General features: G+C 54.0%; 1 protein-coding gene across 1 annotated transcript; it reads right to left on the reverse strand.

The window, feature by feature from the left end:
* Positions 1-1,286: 1,286 nt before the first annotated feature.
* Positions 1,287-21,237, reverse strand: LOC142043671 (ectonucleoside triphosphate diphosphohydrolase 8-like). Its single transcript, XM_075055103.1, has 10 exons — positions 21,132-21,237; positions 8,877-9,013; positions 7,799-7,916; positions 7,108-7,258; positions 5,866-6,025; positions 4,797-5,030; positions 3,473-3,745; positions 2,869-2,979; positions 2,059-2,196; positions 1,287-1,828 (listed from the first exon to the last, which is right to left on the reverse strand). The coding sequence occupies exons 2-10, from the start codon at positions 8,997-8,999 to the stop codon at positions 1,646-1,648; spliced, it is 1,491 nt and encodes a 496-aa protein (XP_074911204.1). The 5' UTR covers positions 9,000-9,013; positions 21,132-21,237; the 3' UTR covers positions 1,287-1,645.
* Positions 21,238-21,975: the final 738 nt, after the last annotated feature.

Below are 21,975 nucleotides of genomic sequence, written 5' to 3' on the forward strand. Positions count from 1 at the left end.
CTTAATAACATGCTCTAACTTTTGATCAGTGCTGAAGTGATCAGGCAGTTAGACTTGATGATCATTGTAGGTCCCTTCCAACTGAAAATATTCTATTCTATTCTATTCTATTCTATTCTATTCTATTCTATTCTATTCTATTCTATTCTATTCTACGCCAAGGGCAATGACAATGGGGCTGTGGGGGGAAGCTGGCCTGGTAGATGGGACTCAGACTCTGCCCAGGACTGGGAAGCCCATTGAAGTGGGGGATGGCAGCAGTCCCCTGCTCTCCCGTGCGAGGTTCCTCTCCGGTCCAGCTGCACCCTGTGTCTGTGCCTGGCAGACACCTCACCCTCCCTTTCCAGCACACAGGGCAATTTGGGAACACTGCTGGAACATCTCAGGGGCAGCTCCCAGGCCCCCCCTTACATTTTGGGGGAGTCCCACTGGTGGCCAGTGGATGGGTGAAGTGAGGACAGCCCAGCTCTCAGAAGGAAAAGGCCTGTCCTCGTGCCCTGCTGGCTCCTCTCCCAGGCCTGGCAGACATTGCAAGGTCTCCAGGGCCATCTGTAGCACTGAGCAATATTGACTCTCCCCTGAGTCCCTGTCATCACCAGCCCTTACCTGGGAGACAGAAACAATAAAATCGTAACTGTTCAGGAGCAAAGTAACAGGTATTTCCCCATTCACTGCCTTTTACAAAGTTTATTTGGATGACGAGAGCTGTGAGATGCCTGCCTTTCTGCAGAGACACCAAAGGTCAGCTTCTTGCTGCCGGGAGCCAAATAACAAGATGAATCATCCACAGGGCAGATAACAAATGGGCAGGACTAAAGGCAAGGCAAAGCTGCAGTCATGGGCAAGACCCAGCTCAGCCACATGCGCAGGGTCAGGGCAGGACTCACAGCCTGCTGGAGTCTCAGCCTGACACCCACAGTGTCCACGCCTTCTGCTAGTGGGACAGTCTGGTCTGCAGGAAGATACTCAGGAACATCAATCCCTTTATCCCAGAAGAAAAGGAAGATGAGATGAGATGGACCCTCTGGGGATGCATGGACCATGCTTCTGATTTTGGATGCTCAATTTGCTTTCTGTCTGCAAGACCATCACATAAGCCCAAACAATACACCCTCAGGAGAGACAGCTGGGGTACTGCGGAGCCTTACATGCCCTCACACTGGCAGACCTGGCAGTGGCCATTGGTGACTGTGGTCAGACCCAGCATTGCACAAAGCACCCTGTCACCAAGTGCCTGCAGCCGTGCACTAACAGTCTGGCACTGGGGAGCTCCTCCATGGCCGGGCTGGCTCTCCACAGCCCCACGAGCCAGCTGGTGGGACAGAGACCATATCTGTAACACACATAGCAGTGTAAGGAGGCAGATATGGGTGGCTGGGGTTTCTGTGGGGCATAGGCTGATCCCAGCAGGTCTCCACAGGAGCGGAGCTCCTCTGGAAACTTTACGTGGTGCCTAGCTGCATGTTGGGGGCAGTCCCATGGGAGGCCAGCCCTCGGTTTTCAGTGCTGTAGAGGTTAACGTGCTCAGCATCATTGAACCGGCCTCAGGCTGCCAGTCCTGCGGGCAGAAGTGCAGGGCATCACAGTGCAGACAGTCCTCCAGCCCTGACATGCTCCTGCCAGGCTCTGAAACACAGCCAGGCTCCTACACCCACAAGAGCAGGAGCAGGGCAGCAAGTCCCAAGGCAAGGGTGAGGACGATGAAAGTGACGGCCGCAGCCCACAGGGAAGGAACATGCCCCTTCATCTGCACTGGAGCCTCCGCCGGGATCATGTTGGTGAGGTTCAGCATGTAGCCCAGCGTCCAGCCAATGTCAGCTCTCCCCGCCTGCCCAAGGAGACAGGGGACGATGAGTTAGTCCTGCAGAAAAGTCACACTAATGACACAGGCCCACCTACTCCTGCACAGCCTGGGTGCAGTAGCAGAAACCGGGTGCTGGGATGTGGGGTAGGCAGGGCTTTCCGGACCATAGCTCTCATGGCTCCCCGATGTGGGAATCTGGCTCTTTTCCCCAGCACTGCCTCTACTCCTGCCCACGGGCTGGGTTTGCAGCCTACCTTCATCTGGAAGAAGATGTTGTTCCAGCTGGTCTCGTTGAACTTGTAGGCGTCGAGGAGGAGTGTGAGGATGTAGTTGGCGTTGGCGCAGTATTTAGGCAGTCGCTCGGGATTCTCTTCAGGGTAGCTAGAAGACAGCTGGAGGCGGGGGACATGTTTGGGGAGGAAGGGAAGTTATTTGCAGGCAATTTCTGTGCAGGGAAAATGCCCTGATGACTGCCACAAGAGAGGCAGTGGCTCCACAGCCACCAGCATCCAGGAAAAGACTCCTGGACCAGGCCAGGTATTTTGGACCTGTCCACACAGGGCAACTCCTTTGAGGAGGACTTACTCTCCACATAGAAACAGAGACGTATTGGAGTTCCTCCTTCCCCAGATTCTCCCATCTCAGCCTCATCATACGAGAGGCCCCTGCTTTTTGCCCCATGGTGGTCCTACCACATCTCTTGCCCTTATCCATCCCCATTTGACTCCTCCCCAGAGCGGTGCCAGCAGCTGGCTCCCCTCTCACCATCCCGCAGGCCTCCAGCCCCACCTCCATCCCCAGCTCCTGTGCTGGTGGAGAGATTTTGCTGCCTTCACCTGCCCCAGCTGCCCCTTTCCCAGTGTTGCATGAGCAAGGAGGGTCCCTGAGGGTGGGTGCAGGACAGTCCTGGCTCCCGCACAGAGCTCAGGGATGGCTCTGCTGTGTAGGCCACAGCTCAGCAACCAGGGAGCCTTGCCCTGGGGGAGTCCCCACTCCTCTTCCCCCACCCCAGGACCCCTTTGCTTGTGAGGCTTCCCTATAGCCTCCCATTGTGGGGAACGTACGTCTTCCCAGCTTCTTGTGCAGAAATGCTTGATGGTCTCCCTGACAGTGGCCAGCGACTGTCCCTCGGTCAGGTTGAGAAACTTGAAGTTATAGTAAAAGGCAGAGAAGGCCTGAAAGGCAAAAGCCAGAAATGCCATTGAGCTACACTGGGGAAAGCCCCCCAGGCAGCTGCCCCTGTCTCCCTTGAAGCAGGAGGTGGGGTTTGTCTTTCACCAGGTTTGTGTAGTGCCTTGTATAGTCCCAGGGCATCGTTGTCCATGTCCCAGCAGAGATGATGGGCTGGGGATGTAAGTGCCTGCTGGCTACAGCAGCACGTGGAGTGCAGGCAGAGCCTTGCCTGAAGGCTGCTGGTTAAGCTGTCTTCTTTTACTGAAAACTTGGGTTTTGACTAAGCACCTGTTTTATTAACATGGTCCCATTTGGAGAGCTGGGTAGGAAACCAGATGGCAACAATCCCTGGTGTGCCCTGGGGCAGTGGTAATTTGGGAGCTCTTTGCCCCCATTCTGCTGCAGGTAGGTGGCAGTGCCATGGGGCATGCAGGGACACCACAGCACCCGAGGCCATGGTCTGCGGTGGAGGTGGGAGGACAGGATTTGCCTTACAATGAATTGCCCGCTGACGGGGGGCTGGTAGACACCATCGAAGGTGCAGTCCTGGCTCTGGCTGCACGCCGAGAAGTTGAACAGCTTCTTGATGGCAGCCAGGCACCCACTGGCATTGCCCCTGCCCTCCAGGGTCACGTTCCTGTCGCCATGGGTCAGGCGTGGGTCGCTCTGGTTCGTGCAGGGGCTGGTGCGGAAGGAAGACAGCGAGACGGTTTCATTGTAGTCTTTTGGGTAGCAAGGGTGATCAATTCGCGTGCTGGAGAATGACTCCTGGGAATAGCAAAATCACAGGCTGCAAACCCTCCTCCAAACCCTCTTGGCAGGCATGCTAGGAGGCAGGATTTACCCAGTGCTCCCCCCAAAGCCATGAGCACAGGCATCTCCCACCTCCTCAGCAGAGAAAGACCTTCCTGCTGTTTAATCCTGGTCTTGTTGGCCATCTGCAGTCCCAGCTGAGCTCAACATTAATTTATGCTCTCCTTTGTCTCATTCCCTCTCCCATGGACGCAGGCCAATTTCAGGGACCCAGCATGCCTCTCCCCTGGCCAGCAGGATCATGATTTGGGGCATGCAAAGCCCTCTCCACCCCAGCTCTAGCTCTGCCTTTAGCTACAGACCCAGGCAGGGACACCACCTGGGACCTTCCTGGCTCTGCAGCATGAGCAAACCCTTCTGGCTCACCAAGGCTGCTTCTCCTGGCAAGGTGCAGCTCCATGAAGACCCTCTTCCCTCTGACTTTCCAAAAAAATGGCCTGAGAAAGATCTCTGGGTCACTTTTCTTAGGTCCATGCAGTCACAGAGTAGTTGAGGTTTGGGGGGAGCTATAGGGTCCCTGTGCCAACCCCCTCCTTAAAGCATGACCAAATAGATCAGGTTGCTCAGAGCCTTGTCCCATCAAGTTCTGAATATCTCCAAGGATGATGACTCCACAGCATTTCTGGGTCATACTCTGATATTTGACCATTCTTATTGTGAAAAACTTTCCCCCTGCATCTGGTTGGAAATTTGCATGTTCCACGTTGTGCCCGTTGCCTCTTGTCCTGTCACTTTGCACCTCTGAGATGAGCCTGGTCCTGCCTTTCCTACACCTTGTGCAGGGCAGCTGTGTACAACCAGAAGATCTCTCCGGAGCTGCCCCTTCTGATGCTTCCCATGCTCCTCTCCACATCTGTCTACCCGTGCTCCAAGGAATCTGTACCTGCTCTTAGTCCCTGGTGATGCCTCTCTGGAAGAGCTTTGCCTATTCTTATTTTATGCATTAACAAGTCTGTGGTTGGTATCATGAGACCAGAGTCCAATTAACCCCCAGTTCCCCTCTCACCACAATTAATTCCTTTGCCAGTCGCTTCAGCATCTCGTTCTGCCCATAGCAGAGGTAGCTGTGTGTGTAGATGTTGTAGTTATACCCATAAAGCGTCAACTTGGAGGTGTCATTCCAGTTTATCACTGAACTTCTGGGCATAAAGCTGATTTGAGTGGATGCTCCTCCAAGATCCAGCGCCCCCAAAATGTTGGCTGCCTCTGGACGAACCCATGTGTGTGCTTTGGGGGAGTACTGCCAAGGCGAGACAGGAGAGGAAGAGGAGTAGTACATGTCTGGGCTTACTTGCCCTGAGCAAAATTCTCATCCCATTGAAGTCAATAGGATTTTGTTACTAAATTCAACAGGTATTCAACTCAATTATTTCCGTACATGAGGCCCCACTGCCTTCCCTGCCCAACCAGCCTGGCCATTTATCAGAGCCAAGAAAAAACAGAGATTGAACGGTCTGATGGTCAAGATGTGCCAACATGCTGTGGGCTTATGTGGCTCTGAGTCACCAGTCCCCAGACCAAAGTGCTGGTGGGGACCTGGCTTGAAGGGACTGCCCTTCCTGAAGAGCAAGCTGCAGGGGCACTGGTGCAAGGGGAATGACAGAAATCCTCCAACAGTGCCTGCACAGGAGCCCGACGGTGCCAGCACAGCTTTCAGCTGTGGCAGCATGGGGATAGAGGGCGACAGGAAAGAGGTTTGGTTCAAGCTTCCTTCAGACTGGCACATTGAACCAAAATTGGAGTCTCCCAGCAGCACACGGAGATGGACCTTCCCAGGGCAGCGAGACAAAGCCCAGCAGGAGCAAACGGTCCCCACTGGGCTGCATGGCCAACCTCACTGTCCCCAAGAGACCCTGTGTCTACATGGTGCGGACATGTGCCCTTAGCTCTTAACAGAGACACCCCCATTCCTGATTTCTCCCTTCTCTTTTGCTGTAGGTAAGCCTACAGTGCTTCCCCTAGGTCGTTCCCGAAAGCTGTTAACCCTGATCTTTCCTTCTGCGCTAAGCAAGCTTAAGAAAAGTAAGAAAAACTGTATTAGCAAAGAAGGAGTGAGTGCTTTGCCCTTCTCCCACCTTAGTGAAGGAGTCCAGCAGGTAGTTGATGGTGATCCAGCCATAAGCCCCCTCCTCCTCTCCTGTAAGGATTTGAGCCCCTTTGAAAGCCACAGGGTACTCTCGCATGGTTTTAGCAACTTCAGCCAGGACTTGATCTGCCACTGAGCTGTTCTGTTCCCTAAGAAGGACTCAAAGGTCAGGACACATATCCAGCTACATCAATACTACAGAGGAAACACATAGAAACAGTCTGGTTTTTTCCCAGTTCTACATACTCCATTTTTTTGCAACAAGCAGTTTGTGTGAGATGATATTTCCTGCTACATAACTTGTCAAAGCTGCTTGTACAGCGTAAATCCCAGTTGTCTAGACTTGGCATTACAAATCCAGGAGCAATAGCAATCTCTTCCCTCCAGTGCAGCTTGATCCCAGTCACATAAAGGTTTGCCAGGCCATCCTTCACTACCTAAGTATCTTCACAGTTCTGGAGGCCAGAGGTGATTGTGCTGCAAAACCCAGGTTTGAACATCACCCAGTGACTGCACCAAAGCCAGGACTGGTTGCTGAGCTCGAGTGGGTCTTTTAGGAAGGTGCCAGCCCGGTTTCAGACCTCTGAATGGGGAAGATGTCTTGGGGCTGCTGGCATGTGCTCGCTCTCTAAAGTAGGTAACCTTCAGGCTATGACCCGGCTCCTTCCCAGGGAAGGGGTCTGATTGCCAGGGCACAGAAATAATGTTAGATATCTGCAACCATAAAACCAAGAACCATGAAATGAAGGTTGACATTTGAAGAGAGCTAATACTGGCTGGTGAAAGTTAGGGGCAGGTCCTGCAGCACACTGTTGCCTCCTACCTCTGCCCCACTCCCCCACCAGCACCCGTCCATCTGGGCAGATGGCACATCTCCTGGTGGCATCTCAACTCCCTTGTGTTTAAGGAATAATGAAGAGCAAACAAAGAGCTCTGAGAAGCATTTCTTGCTTGGAACTGGGCATGCAGCACCATCTTGGGATGTGGGGTCCCAGGATGCCAACAGACACCTCTGAGAAGCCTCTCTGCCCCAGGGCCAATCACTCAGGACAGCTCAGCCACTCATGTGTCCCCACCAGGCTGCCTTCTCCCCACTCCCCAGTCACTTGCTCATGGCAGCATGAGAGCTGGGAGCTCCTGGCAGCCTGGCTCCGTGCAGGACACTGTGTCCTGGCAGTGGCTGCTTGCAGCTCTGTTACTGCTACATCACCCCTGCGCCCCACAGCGATACCTCAGTAGCCTCATGCCTGCTGTTGCTCCAAGATAAGCTGGGACATCCCTCTGTTTTGCAGCAGGAACAACCTTCAGGGCTTTATCCAGGCACTCCCTTAGGGAATCACCGGCTTTTGGGGGATCGTTGGCATAGCTTGATATGCCTTGCCCTGGAAGAGAGTCAGGCTGAGACAGGATGACAGGAATGGCTGGGGACAGGGATGTGGGAGCAAGGAGGCACAGGCCAGTGCGGTCTGTCACCTCCTAGCAACAAAGGGTGCTTTTCCAGGGTCCCCTGGTCACCTGACACCTGCCTGACCCACACTTACGTTCCTCTCCTATAGCCATCCCCACACCTCCCATGCTTTCAGCAGTGTCCCCAGCTCTATGGGTGAGACCTTTGCCGGCCAGGACAGCAGCCTGGGCAGCTGACGGCAGTTGAAAGTGGAGGAATGAATCCAGAGCAACACCAAGGTGCTTCAGTCCCACCAAGTGTGTGCACACTACATGGTGCTGAGGGCTCTCCAGCCATGAGCGAAGCCAGCGGGGAGTCAGACACAACCCTGCCTGCAGCCAGGGCTCCCCACCATGCCAGCCTGATGGACAGAGCTGCCCAGCGTGGGCAGGCCAACAAGAGGAAGGGCCAGGTCATCCCACCCACCACATGAACACGCAAGGCAGCACTGAGCTCATGGCAGGGGGATACTGACCCTGGACCTCACAGGACAAGGTCTGGCTGACCACACCGGTGTCGTTCTCCTTGTCTGAATCCCACTCGTAGACAAACAGAGAGGTGTGAGACGAGCCTGCATCAAACACCATCCCATACTGGAAGAAAAAACCAAGACATCACACTGGTGGGAGGAGCAGCAGCCTGGCCCTGGCCCCACCATGGCCCAGCCAGGGTGGTGGAGCCAGAGGATGCCCCCAAAAATATCTCTCTAAGGCACAGCTATCTGCACTGTGGCAGAGCAGAGCGGTGCCAGTGCGTGGCCTCAGCATGGGCATTTCTCATGGTAACTAAAGGAATTTTTCATTCCCTCTCCTGAGGTCTGTGCAGCAATGCCAGCTCACACAAACATTTTCTTGGTTGTTTCCTCATGCTTTTTTATTTTCTTTCTCGGTTACATACCTTTTGTGTCTACACTGGCCCCACCTTGGGGGTCAGGAACTCTCCCATTGCCAGTGCTCTCTGCTACCCCCATGGCTGCACCCAGCCTGGGCAGACACTGGTAGGGCCACACCAACCCCAGTCCAGGAGCATCCAGCCGTGTGCCTCTCCCCCATAAAGCCCTCCACGTCACCCTAGAACCATGCCAACCCTCTTCCAGAAGCCAGTGTGGGATGGCAAGCTGCAGGGGAGGGACAGGGAGGAGCCACGGTGCTTGTGCTGTGGTGTGAGTTAGGACAGGCTGGTGGGAGCTGGCAGGAGCAAAGGCCATGTGGAGGTGCATTGCACTGCAGTGCGGTGCTCCGGGAAGGCAGAGGAAGCGGGGCAGGGCTTTGTCCCACCCATCTGCCCCAAGGTAACCTCCTCCAAACATGTCAAGTGCATACCATGGTGGCTAGTTTGAGAGGAGGCTTCCTCTCCTGACTTCACAGTGGCCAGGCTGTATTTCTTCTGTCTGCATCTTGAGATGGAAAAAAACCACCCACCCAGCTACTACAAGGCAGTTCCTACTGATCCACCCTCACCTCCTAACCCCGAAGATAAGCTGTTGTCTCTGAGCACCTGCCCAAGGTGACTGGTCTCTGCAGTGGTGCTCAGGGACCTTCTTTTGGGCTCACCTTGACCGTGGGTGGCAGGGTGACATCTTCAATATCCACCAGGCTGAGAACAAGGGCAATGATGGAGAGTGCGACCAGTGCCCCAATGATGGCATTGGTGAAGTGTTTCTTGTGAGCAAACATTGTGGTGAAGGCTCCTGCAAACCCAAACACAGGAGAAAGGTGGTCAGACACAGCCAGCTGGGACCAACACTGGTCAGTGAGAGCTGCAAGGCGATCAGCTCCGAAAGCTGTCCCCAGTCTGACGTGCTATCAAGCTGTGTAACTCAGAAACCCTGGTGGATAATCAGATCCTTCCCTGGAAAAAGTAATATTAGGATAAAATAGGGGAGCGGGGCTGGAGGAAATAGGGGTTGATTGCCCAGAAGCCTGGCATAGCCATGATGGGATTGCAACAGTCCTCCAGGTCCTGCACCCACTCCTGCTCAGCTCACCACTACCGGGAAGGATCGGGTCCAGAAGGAGCAAAAGAAACACTGTACCAAACAGAGAAGAGCATGGGAAATTGCAAAAAACCTCAACATGAGATATTGTAGAAGGGAAAGGTGATTTTATTTTACAATATGTAAGCAGGTCAGCTCACCTGCTTGCACTCCCAGACGTGTGCACCCAGCAGCACCCAGACGTGTGTGCCGGGATGGACTTGTGAGTCCTTGCTGCAGCTCTGGGCTCCTCTGCTGCTGGCAGCAAACCCAGCTTGGACTTGCCTTTTATATCCTTTCAAAGTGGACACTGCTCGAAAATCTTTTCCCCATTATTTTATCTCAGACCTCATCAGCCTTAGGCAAAACTCTTGAATATCAGTTCTCTTGTTTGTCTTACAGGTGCGTTTATGGCTCAATTTGGCATCTTCCCAACATTTTATCTTCAGTGAATTAGTTCCTTCCCCTCATTTGAATGAAATCACACATAGGAGCCCTGCAGCAATTAACACACACCTCTCCTTTTAACCCTTGTCCCCCTGCTTCTTTGTGCTTTTATACACACACTTTGCTCTCACCAATCTTAATATTTCCATGAGGAGTCTCTACAAGGTCTGTAAGAGGTGACAGTGATACTTCCAGTATCCAATGCCCTGAAATCACACACAGAGTGGCAGGTGCCTTGTTAATAAGTTTTATTACAATGAGAAGGAAAATCACACAGGAGGAGAAGGATGGCCCTGCCAGGGGGGTCTGAGCAACGCTCACTGAGCTTTGCCAGGGGAGACCGGAGAGGCCAAGAGGGCCAAGACATCATCATGGCCCAGCTGGGACTGTGGTCACCCCTTTCCCAAGTGTGACCCAGTTTTGAGCTGCTCCTGGGCTGGGGGTCCCTGCAGACATAGGGACCCCGAGGAGAGCCAGGGGAGTGGGAAGGACTCAGGTCCTCACAGCCCCCAGCTCTGCCAGCAGCCTCCCATCACTCCAGGCATGCATTCAAGGCTCAGTGGCGCAGGCAGGGTATCTGTCGTGGTTTAATCCCAGCCAGCAACTAAACACCACGCAGCCGCTCACTCACTCCCCCCCATCCAGTGGGATGGGGGAGAAAATTGGGAAAAGAAGTAAAACTCGTGGGTTGAGATAAGAACAGTTTAATAGAACAGAAAAGAAGAAACTAATAATGATAATGATAACACTAATAAAATGACAACAGTAGTAATAAAAGGATTGGAATGTACAAATGATGCACAGGGCAATTGCTCACCACCCGCTGACTGACACCCAGCCAGTCTCTGAGTGGCGATTCCCTGCCCCCACTCCCCCCAGTTCCTATACTAAATGGGATGTCACACGGTATGGAATACACCGTTGGCCGCTTTGGGTCAGCTGCCCTGGCCGTGTCCTGTGCCAACTTCTTGTGCCCCTCCAGCTTTCTTGCTGGCTGGGCATGAGAAGCTGAAAAATCTTTGACTTTAGTCTAAATACTACTTAGCAACAACTGCAAACATCAGTGTTATCAACATTCTTCGCATACTGAACTCAAAACATAGCACCGTACCAGGTACTAGGAAGACAGTTAACCCTATCCCAGCTGAAACCAGGACAGTATCATACCCCAGCCAGAGAGCCCTGGTGTTGTCCCACAAACGGGGTTCATTTACCCAGTGTACAAGCCAATAACACACAGAGTTAATGTATTTTTAAATTAGTTTCATTGATGCACATGAATGGGTGCCTATCTCAAGACAGCATAGCTCTGTCTCAAAAAATCTCCACATTTATATACTTAAGTAATACATATTCATTATTATTTCCCTTAATGATTAGCTCTTTCTTCTTCACCTCTCATGTAAATTAGTGCGCAGACTGTCTTCTTTCTTCATTGTCTTCTTTTGAGTAGGTGGTATCATTTAAGTAGGTGGTCAATGAGTCAGTGGTCGCCACCTCCCCCTGCAGGAATTACCTTTTACCTACTTCTTCCTTAATCTTGGCAGTTCCAAGCAGTTCTTCAAGGTTTATTGACCAGACCACAATCCATTACCTTTTCTGACATAAACATAAAGCCTCATTGTCTAATAGCTAGTTCCTAAACCTAAACTAAATCATGTCTAGTTATTGTTTCCCTATTTTAAATATTAACTGATGGGGGCTGTACACAGGACTTTAGCAGTTCCCTGGTTATTTCAATCATATTATACATATTAATTGATAACACCAGCACCCCTGCCCTGGGATGGGGAGATCTGGTGGACCCGGGTACGTGCTCTCTCGGGGGGATACAGAGAAGCTGCTTCCTGATGATTCAGCTCCCTGATAAGAGGTTGCCAGGGCTATCACAAGGGCGATCTTGATGGAAGGATTCAGTTTCCAGCTGCCTTATCTCAGCTGAGTCAAACACAGCGATGCCAGAAGGGAAAGGCGTGCTGGGGAGCCCTCATTGCATGTGACCTTCCCAGAGCACTTTTCCCTGCAGCCAGGGAGATGGTGGTTTCAGAGCTCCCACTATGTTCACTGAAAGTACCACCTGTGAAATCAGGGGTGCAGCAGTCCCTGGGTGCTCTCTTTCTCAGGTCACATCTATCTGCAGCTTGCACTGAGCTGGGTGCCTGTGCCATACCCCGCTGCCGGCTGGCCAGAGCTCAGACCTCCAGGCCAGTCCCTCTTCCCATGGCAAACTCCACTGAAGTGGTTTGTGTGCTGGTGGGGTGGTTGTCTGGAGTCCAGAGGGTGCTACCACTCCTGCATTCCCACCTCCACAAAACACATAACCTTTGGACTCACATGGCTTCACTGGAAGGGTGTGAATGAGTGTCCGCTACCTTCCCAGGTCTGGAAGTCCCCTGTTGACTGCAGAGTGGCTGGGCCAGGGCTGTCCTGAGGAAGGGGGACTTGTCCCCAGGAAGGACAGAGAGGGACCGACTGGCCCCAGTCCCTCCTGGACATGCAGCACTGTGCGGTGTCTGTGTGAACACAGAGACAACCAAACCCTCCGGCTCCTGCCTCCAAACCTGGGCTAAGCAACTCTTCAGCTGATCCTTCTGCAGTAAAGAAATAGTTCTAGAGGTTACGTGATAATATCTTAATTGCCTTTCCCACCAGAAGGACCGGTAATGATTTCCCAGCTGAGAGGGAGCTGTGATTTCCCTCGGCTTGCAGTGACTCCATCCACTCATCCCAGGCAGTGGGACTGTCTGAGCTGCCATTTCTGACTCCGTTCCCAGGAATTTGTGTCTCTTTGCCAGGCTCAGCCTTTTGGCAAACCTGCTGCCACCAGCCTGGGGCAAGCCCAGCTGGGAATGGCCCTAGTCCACATGAACACAAGAGCAGCGAAGGACAGACCTTGCTGGGAGTAAGCTGACACAACAGCGACTGGCCATGGTGCATGGCATGGTCTCCTGGGCTGCCAAAAGAAGGGACAGATGGGAGTGCCCCAGGTCTGTATCCAGCCTGGAGCTTGTCCCAGTAGGGAACTTGGGTGCAGCTGAGGCCATGGGCCAAATGCAAGCTTTGCAATGCTTCCAGGTCCACCACTGCAGCTTCTGAGAGCAACGGACCCCTCATGAACATGGTGAGTGGGACAACGCACTCAGGCAGGTGAAGACGTGTGCCATCAGAGGGACACATGTCCCCATGTCCCACCCATGGTCTGTGGCCCCACCTCAGGGATCAGGTCCCTCGAGGAGCTGTATTCACTCCAAGGGAGCCTCAGAGAAGCCCTGGTACTGTGGAGCTACAGGAGCCCTCAGCCACATCTTCCATGGACCTTGTCCTAGCAAGGATGGCAGGACCAGACTCAGCCCAGCTCCTGAGATGGGCACAGCCCCAGAGGGTTGGAGATCGGGGCCAAGCTGGTGAGAGTGCCCTGCGGACACCACTGAGCACAGTATGGGCAACTGTACCCAGCAGTGCTTTGCTCACCATGAAAGCAGTGTTTGTGGTGCACCGGTTCCTTTTAACATGGGCAGATGTGTCTGTTCCCTGCACAGCAGCCGTACACCTTGCAGCCATGAGTGTGGCCAGGAGACATCCCCCATCCACCGGAGCCCTTCATCCACCTCCTGGGGTCCTGAGCATCCACATTCCTCTTGGGAGGAAATGTTGGATATGCAAAAGCAGGAGAACCAGTTTCTCCAGCACTTTCCTTGAGAAAACAGCCTGTCTGGGTGCAGAAGGCCTGGCAGGGCTCCGGGTAGAGCTGCAGGATGGGGCTGTGCCCAGGCAGAGGGCATGTGACACCACTGGGTCTGGGCAGATGGCTTGAGGAAACTCTGGTTTCAAGGGAGCTCTTCCATCTGCTGGAGCTCTCCTTCTCCCTGAAACCCAGTGGGAGCTGCAGGGCTCTGAGCTGCCCTGGCTGAAGGGGACCAGGAATCCCCATTCTCCCACCACCCTCTTTCCTGGGGCCCATCTGCCATTCTACAGACTCCCACGGGCTGGGCTGGTGGATGAAGGTGGATACAGGGGTGGGAGCCAGGACAGAGGCTTTGCTGGGAGAGGTAATATAATCTATAAATAGTTGAGCTAAAAAATCCGATAAAAGTTAGTACTTCTTCAGTTTATGTTAGATATTCCTGAGCCAAGTCACAGGTAATAGCTTAATAACTTTGTTGACAAAAACCTCCCTGCAAAAGCTTTAGGGCAACAGAAAGATAGTGCTGGGAGGAAGCATGGCAAGCTGGGGGGGAGGCAGAGCCCATGAGTCCCAATGGAACGAGGCAAAAGGCTCGCTGGAGAATGTCTTCCCAAACCTGCACTGTATTCCCAGCACATGGCATCGCACACAGCCCCTATTGCACCCATGCCTGCTCCCTTTGTGGGCTCGCACAGAGGCCCCTTCTCTTTCCACCTTGACATTCCAGGGGGGGAGAAGGCTGTTTCCCTTCTCGCCCGTGCCTGCCCCATGTGCAGCACCCTGCACTTCTCCCAGGCAATGCTGCCCGGCTGGGCTCTGGCAAGGTGACAACACCCTGTCTTCATGCCACATACAGTCTGGCCCTCAATTTTCTTCAGATAATCCCACCCAAAGGGGTGTCTGTGTTAAAATGTGGGCTGGGTCTCAGGGTGATGTGGTGCCCGAGCATGGAGCATCACAGGACCTGGAAGGGCCATGGGGTGCCTGGCCCACCGGAGCACCCGCTCTCATGTGGGTCCCCTCGGGTCCTCGGTGCTGATGAGCCCCAGCCCTCTTTGCCTTCAGGGATGTGCTCTGCTACTTGCTCATAACTGAAAAAGTGACCTAAATGTCTCCTTCTTCTGACTGCAGGTAAACAAATCTGCTATGGAGAAGTATGGCTAGAGTAAACACACACCCCTATTTGATCTGCTTTTGACATATATTCCTCTGTGGCCCCTTGAAATGACTCTTGAAGACCCAGAAGGAAGTTGCGCGGCTGGTGTGGAGACTCTGCAGGGTTTGAGCCCAGCCATTACTGCCAGTCACTGAGATGACTGGTGTTTGTGAAATGAGATCACCTCCATTGCTAACATCTTCCCTGTGCCTTCTGAAAGGAAACCATCCTGACTCAGGGTCAAAAGAGAGTCTCTCATTTCCCCGCCGTTCAACTTCTGCACCACAAGGTCACCCCAGCTCTGGCCACGGGAGGTGCAGGCAGTGGCTCTGTGCAGGTCCCATGTCTCTGGGTGAGCTGCACTGCTCGCTCCTGCCTCCCGTTCCCCTTCCAGACAGACCCCGCGTCTTGCTGGGACCTGTCCCAGCAGGGACCAGCTCCAGCCCTCCCTTCCAGTCTGATTCCAGCAAGACTGGTAGAGTTGGGGCCATTTAAAGCTGCCTTTGGGATGTCCATGCCTGTTGTTCCCAGCTGGCAAATAGCACACCAGACCTTTCCTCCTCCTCCCTGTCTTTCCCAGTGTGCATCATTATCAAACATGCCCCAATTGCCCTGACTGCATCTGTCTTGGTGCCATCCCTCAGCTGTGGGTGCTCTGGGTCAGGGACATGTGTCTGGAGCCATCCCCTGTGACGGCCATGGACACCCCAGTCCATTCCCCTTTCCTGTGCCCAGCTACAACATAGGGGGTGCTGGTCCTGAGGGGGTCCATCTCCCACAGTGCATGGATGGGGCTTAGCACAACACCTGCAACCTCATGAGATCCATGAGATTAATGATATCAGTAAAAAAAAAAATCATTATTTCAATATTGACAGTGGAGCTGGCTGAGTCCCACAGGGCAGGGTGCCTGGGACATGGGCACCAGCTCCCTGCTGGGAAGGGGCTGTGCTGCCCAGCACTGTGGTGATGGGCTCCATGTGTGCTGGGATGGAGGGACATGGTGGAGGGATGCTCCAGGAGGTTGAGGCTGTTAGTTGATCGCTCACCAGCTATGTTGCCTGGGGGTGAGAGCACCAAGGCAGAACATGATGTCAGGGTGTCTTGGATCCAGCTCACAAGAGCCCCAGGCATGGAGTCCCCTCTGGCCCTGGGCATACTGAAGGCTTTTTCTTCCTGAGATCAGGGAGCACAGGGAAACGAGGATGAAGCACCCTTAGGGCAGGATTTTCCTTTCACTAGTGTCACAGCGAGCACTTGGGGACAGCACGGGAGGGAGACTGAGGCAAGCAGCTCTGGAGATACTTGATTGCCTCCAATGCAATCAACAGGGCCATAAGGAAACAAGGCAGAAGGTGAAATGGTGAGGTGATGGAGGTGTCCCTCAGCAAATGCTGGAGGATATTTGCAGGAGACCAGGAAACCCTTTGGCTATGGGACGTCTCCCTTGAGCTGCCAAACTGGACAAGGGCATCTGGGGCCATGATGGAGACAGCTCCCCTGCCATGGTGGTGGGTGAGCTGTGGACAGCCGGACACCCCGTATCACCTTGCTCCCTGCTAGGTCATCTCATGTCACTGGGCTGTGCCGCTTTGTAACACCTCTCTCTTCTCAAAGTCTCAGCAAAGCTTCTGAGAAACTGCACCAGGGAGGTCACCTTTGCTACAGACTCCCTTCCTCCAGCCTTTCCTCCTCCTTGTGCCCTCACCACCCTGGCTGCTGCCCTCTGGGCTTTCAGCACTTGCTCCACAGTACTCATCACATCTTTCCAAGAGTGGTGACTCAAAATGGACCTGCACGTTAAACTGGAGCCTTGCCAACTCTGTAAATTATTCCACAAAAGTTATAGATTAAGTCCTGGGAACACCAACCCTGAAACTGGGGGCTGCAGCAGCTCAGGGAACCCATGTGCTCATAGGGTGATATTTGCTTTTTCACGCATTGGCCATTAAATAGGGACACCCTGAAGCCACCTCTGGATCCCACCGACCCAGCAGTTGGCCCAGCCACTCCAGATGTGACCCTTCCTAAGCATACATTGTGCTTGCCCTCTCTCATCTCCAGAGTGGCTGTCAACCATAACAGAAGGGTGTCAGATTGGGGTAGCATGGTTTCTTGACAAATCTAGATGAAACACTACTTATCTCTTCATTTTCTAGGTGCTCTCCAATAACTTATTGACTGCTTGTCCCAATGTTACCTGCAGTTAGAAGCTGAGCTAAGAGGGCTGCAGTTTGCCGTTGCCTATACACAGGTGAGACACATCTCTGACACAAAAGCTTATTAAAAAAAAAACCAACAAACCCTAAGCAAAGCTAAATTAAGAGGATTCAGGAAGAGCTGGAAAGCTGGACTACAGGCAGGTCCACAGCTCTGAGGGGAGCACATGTGGAGGCAGGCCCAGGCAGGGGTGACCCACAGCTCCTCTTCTTACAGGCAGGCAGCGCTAAGCAGCTGGTCTTGGCAGGGCTGACAGGCTGCTTTCATTTTCCCAGCAGGACTGACCTGGCACAGGCAGCCAAGCCAATTATCTTGGTGAAGGAAATTAGTTTGTGTGTGAGATAACCAGACCACGCTGTTACCACATCCCAGACCATGATTTGGTGTTGTCACACATCACATGAAGCCTGTGTACTGGTGGTGGAGGAAGTCACCAGAGGACCTGCTCTGCTGCAAATGTTGTTTTTGCCACGCCAAACTGCCAGCCAGGCTCTCCCTGGACACAGGGACTCACCAGCTTTGGTAGGCCAGGTGCGGTTAGGGTTCCCATTGCTGTTTGGGAGTGCTAAATAAAAAAGCAAGAAAAGCAGCAAGGGACTGAGAGCACCGGGCGGCACAAGGACCACACCAGCAATGGATGTGGTCGGGGGGGTCAGGGTGGTGGTCTGGATGGCTCTGGGTGCAGAGGAGGAACTATGGAGACTTCTTCCTTCAAGGCACAAATATGCTGATTGTAAAGCCCCATTCAGGGGGGCCGGGATGCTGCTGAGCCGCACTAGAGCAGCCTGCAACAGCCAGCTTCCAGCTCAGCCCTGCACTGTCTCACCCACCACCCAGGCTGAAGCCAGCTCTTCCCCCAGCAGCCCCCAGCACGGCTGATGCACCAGGGGGGCAGCCACAAGGAGCAGAGACCCCAGCTGCAGAGGGCTTTAGGGGTCTTGCACTACAAAGTACTTTGTAAGTCTTTGGAGTGATCCAAGTGTTAGAGTCAGCACAGAGGAGGCTCTTGGGCAGCAGTGATTTGAAACATGTTTCAGCCAATTTAGTGACAAAAATCTAACTTTCACTTGCATGAATCAGGCCATTTCCTAAAAGACATGCCTGGTTGAGAGCTGGCTGTGGAGTTAGTGTTTTGGCTGTGAATGCTTTCAGTGTGTGAAAGTTATCAAAGACACAAGAAAAACCAAGGCATGGGCAGCCCTGGCCCCTGGCATGGCTGGAGACCTGCCTGCAGACAGCAGCTTCCTGATGGTCACTGCGCCTCAGCTCCACCCCAAGGAAGGCTGTAAAAGCCAATACAGCTAACGTGAGACAAATTTTGGGGCCACTAAATTCAGCCACTATCCAGGATGCCATGTAATTCCCAATCCTGACACCTATGTGTTGTGTGTACGTCTTCCACAAATGATAAACCAAAACGATCCTTTCCAGTCTTGGTGCCTTGCTCTTGACTCTACAGTTTTCTGAAAGACACTCCACCATCCCTGGTTTCCTTCCATGCATGTCTTGGCCACGGTCCCTGTGTCCTTGAGCAGCAAAGATGCAGCTGAAGGCATGGGCTGGTGAAGGGGAGGTAGGTGCTTTGGAGATGGGAAGGGCGGTATCAATCAATCCCTGAGCACCAAGGGCTGAAGCTACCTTCTGCTCTGTTTGGTGGCAAGCATCCATGGACTGGATGTGTCTGATCTACAGATAACATCTGGGATGGGCAGTGTGGGAGAAGGGACGGTGAGAGTGGCCAGAGGCAGCTGGAAGAGGGGAGCTCTCCAGTTAAGGGTTTCTTTTTGAGCATAGTTATTTTTGCTTAAGCTGTCTTTTGCTGGCATGTATGAAAATGAAAGGTTAAAAAATAAATCAGTCAGGCTTGCTGCCAGCATTATGAACCCTGTGCAAAGACCATCACAAAAGGCTGAAGAGTTTCAGCCATGGAGAGCAGGTGATGGAGATGCTTTAGCAAAGGCTTTGTCCCACCCACAGACCTGAACCTTTGGGGGTCAAATTGCTGAGAAAGCCCCAGGCGTGAGCTGCCAGGAGTCCCAGGTGCCCAGCACACACTGCAGACCTGCTGTATGGGCTTGGCACCATCACTGGAGCCCGGCCAGGAGAAATATGCAACATTTTCAGTCCCTGCTCAGCACTAACATCTTCTTCTCTCCAGCCAGGAGTCCTGGGAGATGGCAGCATGTCATGCCTTGTGCCTCCAGCACCACTGGGTGACTACCTTTGTGAGACAGAGGGTCCCCAAAGTACAAACCCAGGCTCTGCCCAGAGTTTTGGGGCAACTGAGGGCAAATCTGCCTTTCTTCGCATCCAGCCCCCTCACAGGGACAGGCTTACAGCAGACGAAGTGCAGATATTTAAGATGGTAGTGCTCAGACTTAAAGCCCAACTAAAATTAGGCTATTTCTCCCCAGTAGCTGCAGAGGTGTTGGGTGGCTCAAGTCCCTGGCACACAACCTGAGCACATGGCAAGAAGGGACCTGGACTTCAAGCTGCACCTCACAAAGACTCATCTGAAATGACTGACAGCTGCCAAACATGATAACAGCAAAAGCCAGCCCCCACAGCTGGCACAGGACTGTGGCTGGCATCTGCCTCGAGAGGTATTTCGAGGCATCTTGCCCAGTTTAGGAGGTTTTTAGCCCAGTATGAGAACTTGAGGCAGGAACAGCCTGATAACTGCCTGTCATCATTCCCTGCTCCCCTGACCCTTCCACACTGACTTGTGGGTGCTCTCAGTTAGGGCTTGCAAGACTTGGCTTTACTTTTGGGGCAGTTCCAGCTATCTCCACATGACAGGACCACTCCAGAGACACAGCCCACCTCCAGATCTCAGGGGTCAGCCGCCAAGCCATGGCACCAACTGTGCCACCCAGCCCAGTAGCTCCACATCTCCCAGCACCAGCTTGTCTGTGCTGGCCAAACAGCACCCCCCAGCCATATCCTTTGTTCTCCCACACCATCCTCCTCTCAGCCGCTCCCGTGGATGGGTGTCTGCTCTTCTCAGGCCTTGCCCTCATATGGTGGCTTCTCTTCCCAGGAGCCCTGGCCAAGGCAGGACGCTGCTTGAACCATGACCCCAGGGCCCTTCCAGCAAAGCAGCTCCCAGCTCCTGACTGGGAGCCATCCACTGCATTGGGATGCTAAAACCACCACCGTGCTGAGGTGGTCACATGGTCCCCAGGTGCTGCCCATGTCAAGATGCAGCTGGAGATGGAGGTCCTTGGGACCATCCATTCCCAGCTGTCTCCTTTAGGAGCCCTCATGCCCCTGTGGCAGCTCAGGTCATGCCGGACCCTTGTCCTTCTCGTGCATGAAGCCCAGCTGAGCTGTCCCAGGCTGGGCTCTGCTCTGGAGATGCCATATAGACATGATGGCACCAGCTTCATCTCCCTCCAGCGTAGCCATCCCCAATTTCAGATGTCCCTCCAAGAGCTGCTCCTGTCCCAGCAGGAGCTGGGACACATGGAGCAGGGCGACAGCCAGGGCTGGTAGTGTCCCTCTGTCAGGGTGATGCTGGTTCAGCACCCAGACTGGGCTGTGCAGAGGCTCCTTCCCCACTGGCCCCAGGGCTTCAGAGGGGCACAGGGCTGGGGCACCCACCGGGGTCCGCAGCACCAGGGTAGGGAAGCCGTGCCGCTCCCCCACTGTGTCCACAGGGCCAAACCTTCGGGCTGGGAGTAAGCTGGGGCACCGCCCTAACGCATGCTTTTAGCCAAGGAGCTGCGGTTGGGTTTGGGAAAAGCCCAGCTGGCAGCAATCCACCGCATCAACAAAAATAAACCCAGAGATGAGACTTTTATCTTTGCGAGAGCATATTCCAGCATGTAAAAGTCTGTTGGCCCAAGACTTAAGGACCCTCCCTCCCCATGCCAGGGAGCGCCGGGGACCCCATGGCTCGCACCGGGCAGGGGATGGGTGTCAAGGTCTGTCCCCTCAAGCCTTGTCAGCTGGCAGATGGTTCAGCAGGATTTCACTGAGGGGGACGCTCCTAGAAGGAGTTTTGCGTGGCCACATTACCCCAGCCACAGGCTGGCGTGCTGGAACTGCACGCTGCTGCGGTGTGAGGGCAAATGGCCCAGAAAGTTTTGTTGCAGGACTTGGTGGCCCTGGGCACAGCAGGTGAGTCCTTTGCATGAGAAGCGAGTCCTGGGAAGGGATACAGCTGGTCCTGGCTGCCAGGCAATCCCCACCGCCCCTGGCCATGCAGGCAGCCCCCACAACCCAGGCAGCCCCTGCACCCCCATCAGGGCAGCACCCCGAGTGCCACAGTCTGGCAACGTGCCACCCCTGTGTCCTCAAACGCACCTGGGAGCTTGCCTTACCTTGGAGGAGCGGAGCTGGGAAACACCGTTTGCTGGCTCTTCCCCAAGGCACCTGCAAAATGCTGGAAAAGCTGCTTGCAGGCGAGCTGGGCGGCACACGGGTGGATGTGGCATTGTCCCCCTGTCTTGAGCACCACGCCCTGGTGACACGGCTGTTTGCTAGGTTGGGGCTGACGGTCTCGGGCAAGCCCCAGCAGGGCTCAGCAGAAGGAAACTGCCCTGTTCCTCTGCAATGCGTTGCAGTGAGGCTGAAGGATGCGTTCGTTTGATCTTTTTGTTTGTTTGCCCCTTCTTTGGTTTAATTAGCCAGGTGGTTAGGGAACTGCAGGAGAGTCTAAAGGCACTGGTCAGTCCCCAGGGCAACTTGGTTAGTGTCCCCCTCCTGACTCAGAGGCTTTGCTGCTCTTCCTGCTCCTCTCCACCTTCACCAACTGTGCCCCCCCTCACCGTGGCTGTGGTTCTTCATGCCCGTCAGCAGACATTGGCTGTCCCCCCACACTGCCCCAGCCTTGCTCCCCTGCTCTCACCCCCATTGCCCCTTACCCCAGCCCTCACCACCCCCAGACCCACACCAGTAACTGTGGCTGCTGGTGATGCAGTATCTGGGGCTGCAGGTGATGCAACATCCGTGGCCTATGCACTCAGAGTGACCAGATGCGTTGCAGGCACAACCATGGCACAGAGACACCAAGAGCAGGGATGAACTCACACTAGAATGAGGTGGAAGTGGACGAGGAGCAGCCAGCCACCCTCCTCCCGGGTGACGTGTCCTTGGTTTGCCGCAGATTGGAACATGCGAGCAAATGGCTGGCTCCAAGTGGACAGAGCAGAGGAGCATCTGGGG

Source organism: Buteo buteo, chromosome 23, assembly GCF_964188355.1.
Source record: "Buteo buteo chromosome 23, bButBut1.hap1.1, whole genome shotgun sequence".
Lineage (NCBI taxonomy): Eukaryota > Metazoa > Chordata > Aves > Accipitriformes > Accipitridae > Buteo > Buteo buteo.

Bases quoted from the DNA above. Each gene is read 5' to 3' on its own strand.
- LOC142043671 (XM_075055103.1), bottom strand. From the start codon at position 8,999: ATGTTTGCTCACAAGAAACACTTCACCAATGCCATCATTGGGGCACTG. The intron at 7,259-7,798 runs GTCAGTATCCCC...ACTCTCTTCCAG, and splicing joins CTTGTCCTGTGAGGTCCAGG to GGCAAGGCATATCAAGCTAT. The intron at 3,746-4,796 runs GTGAGAGGGGAA...TGCTATTCCCAG, and splicing joins TGGCAAAGGAATTAATTGTG to GAGTCATTCTCCAGCACGCG.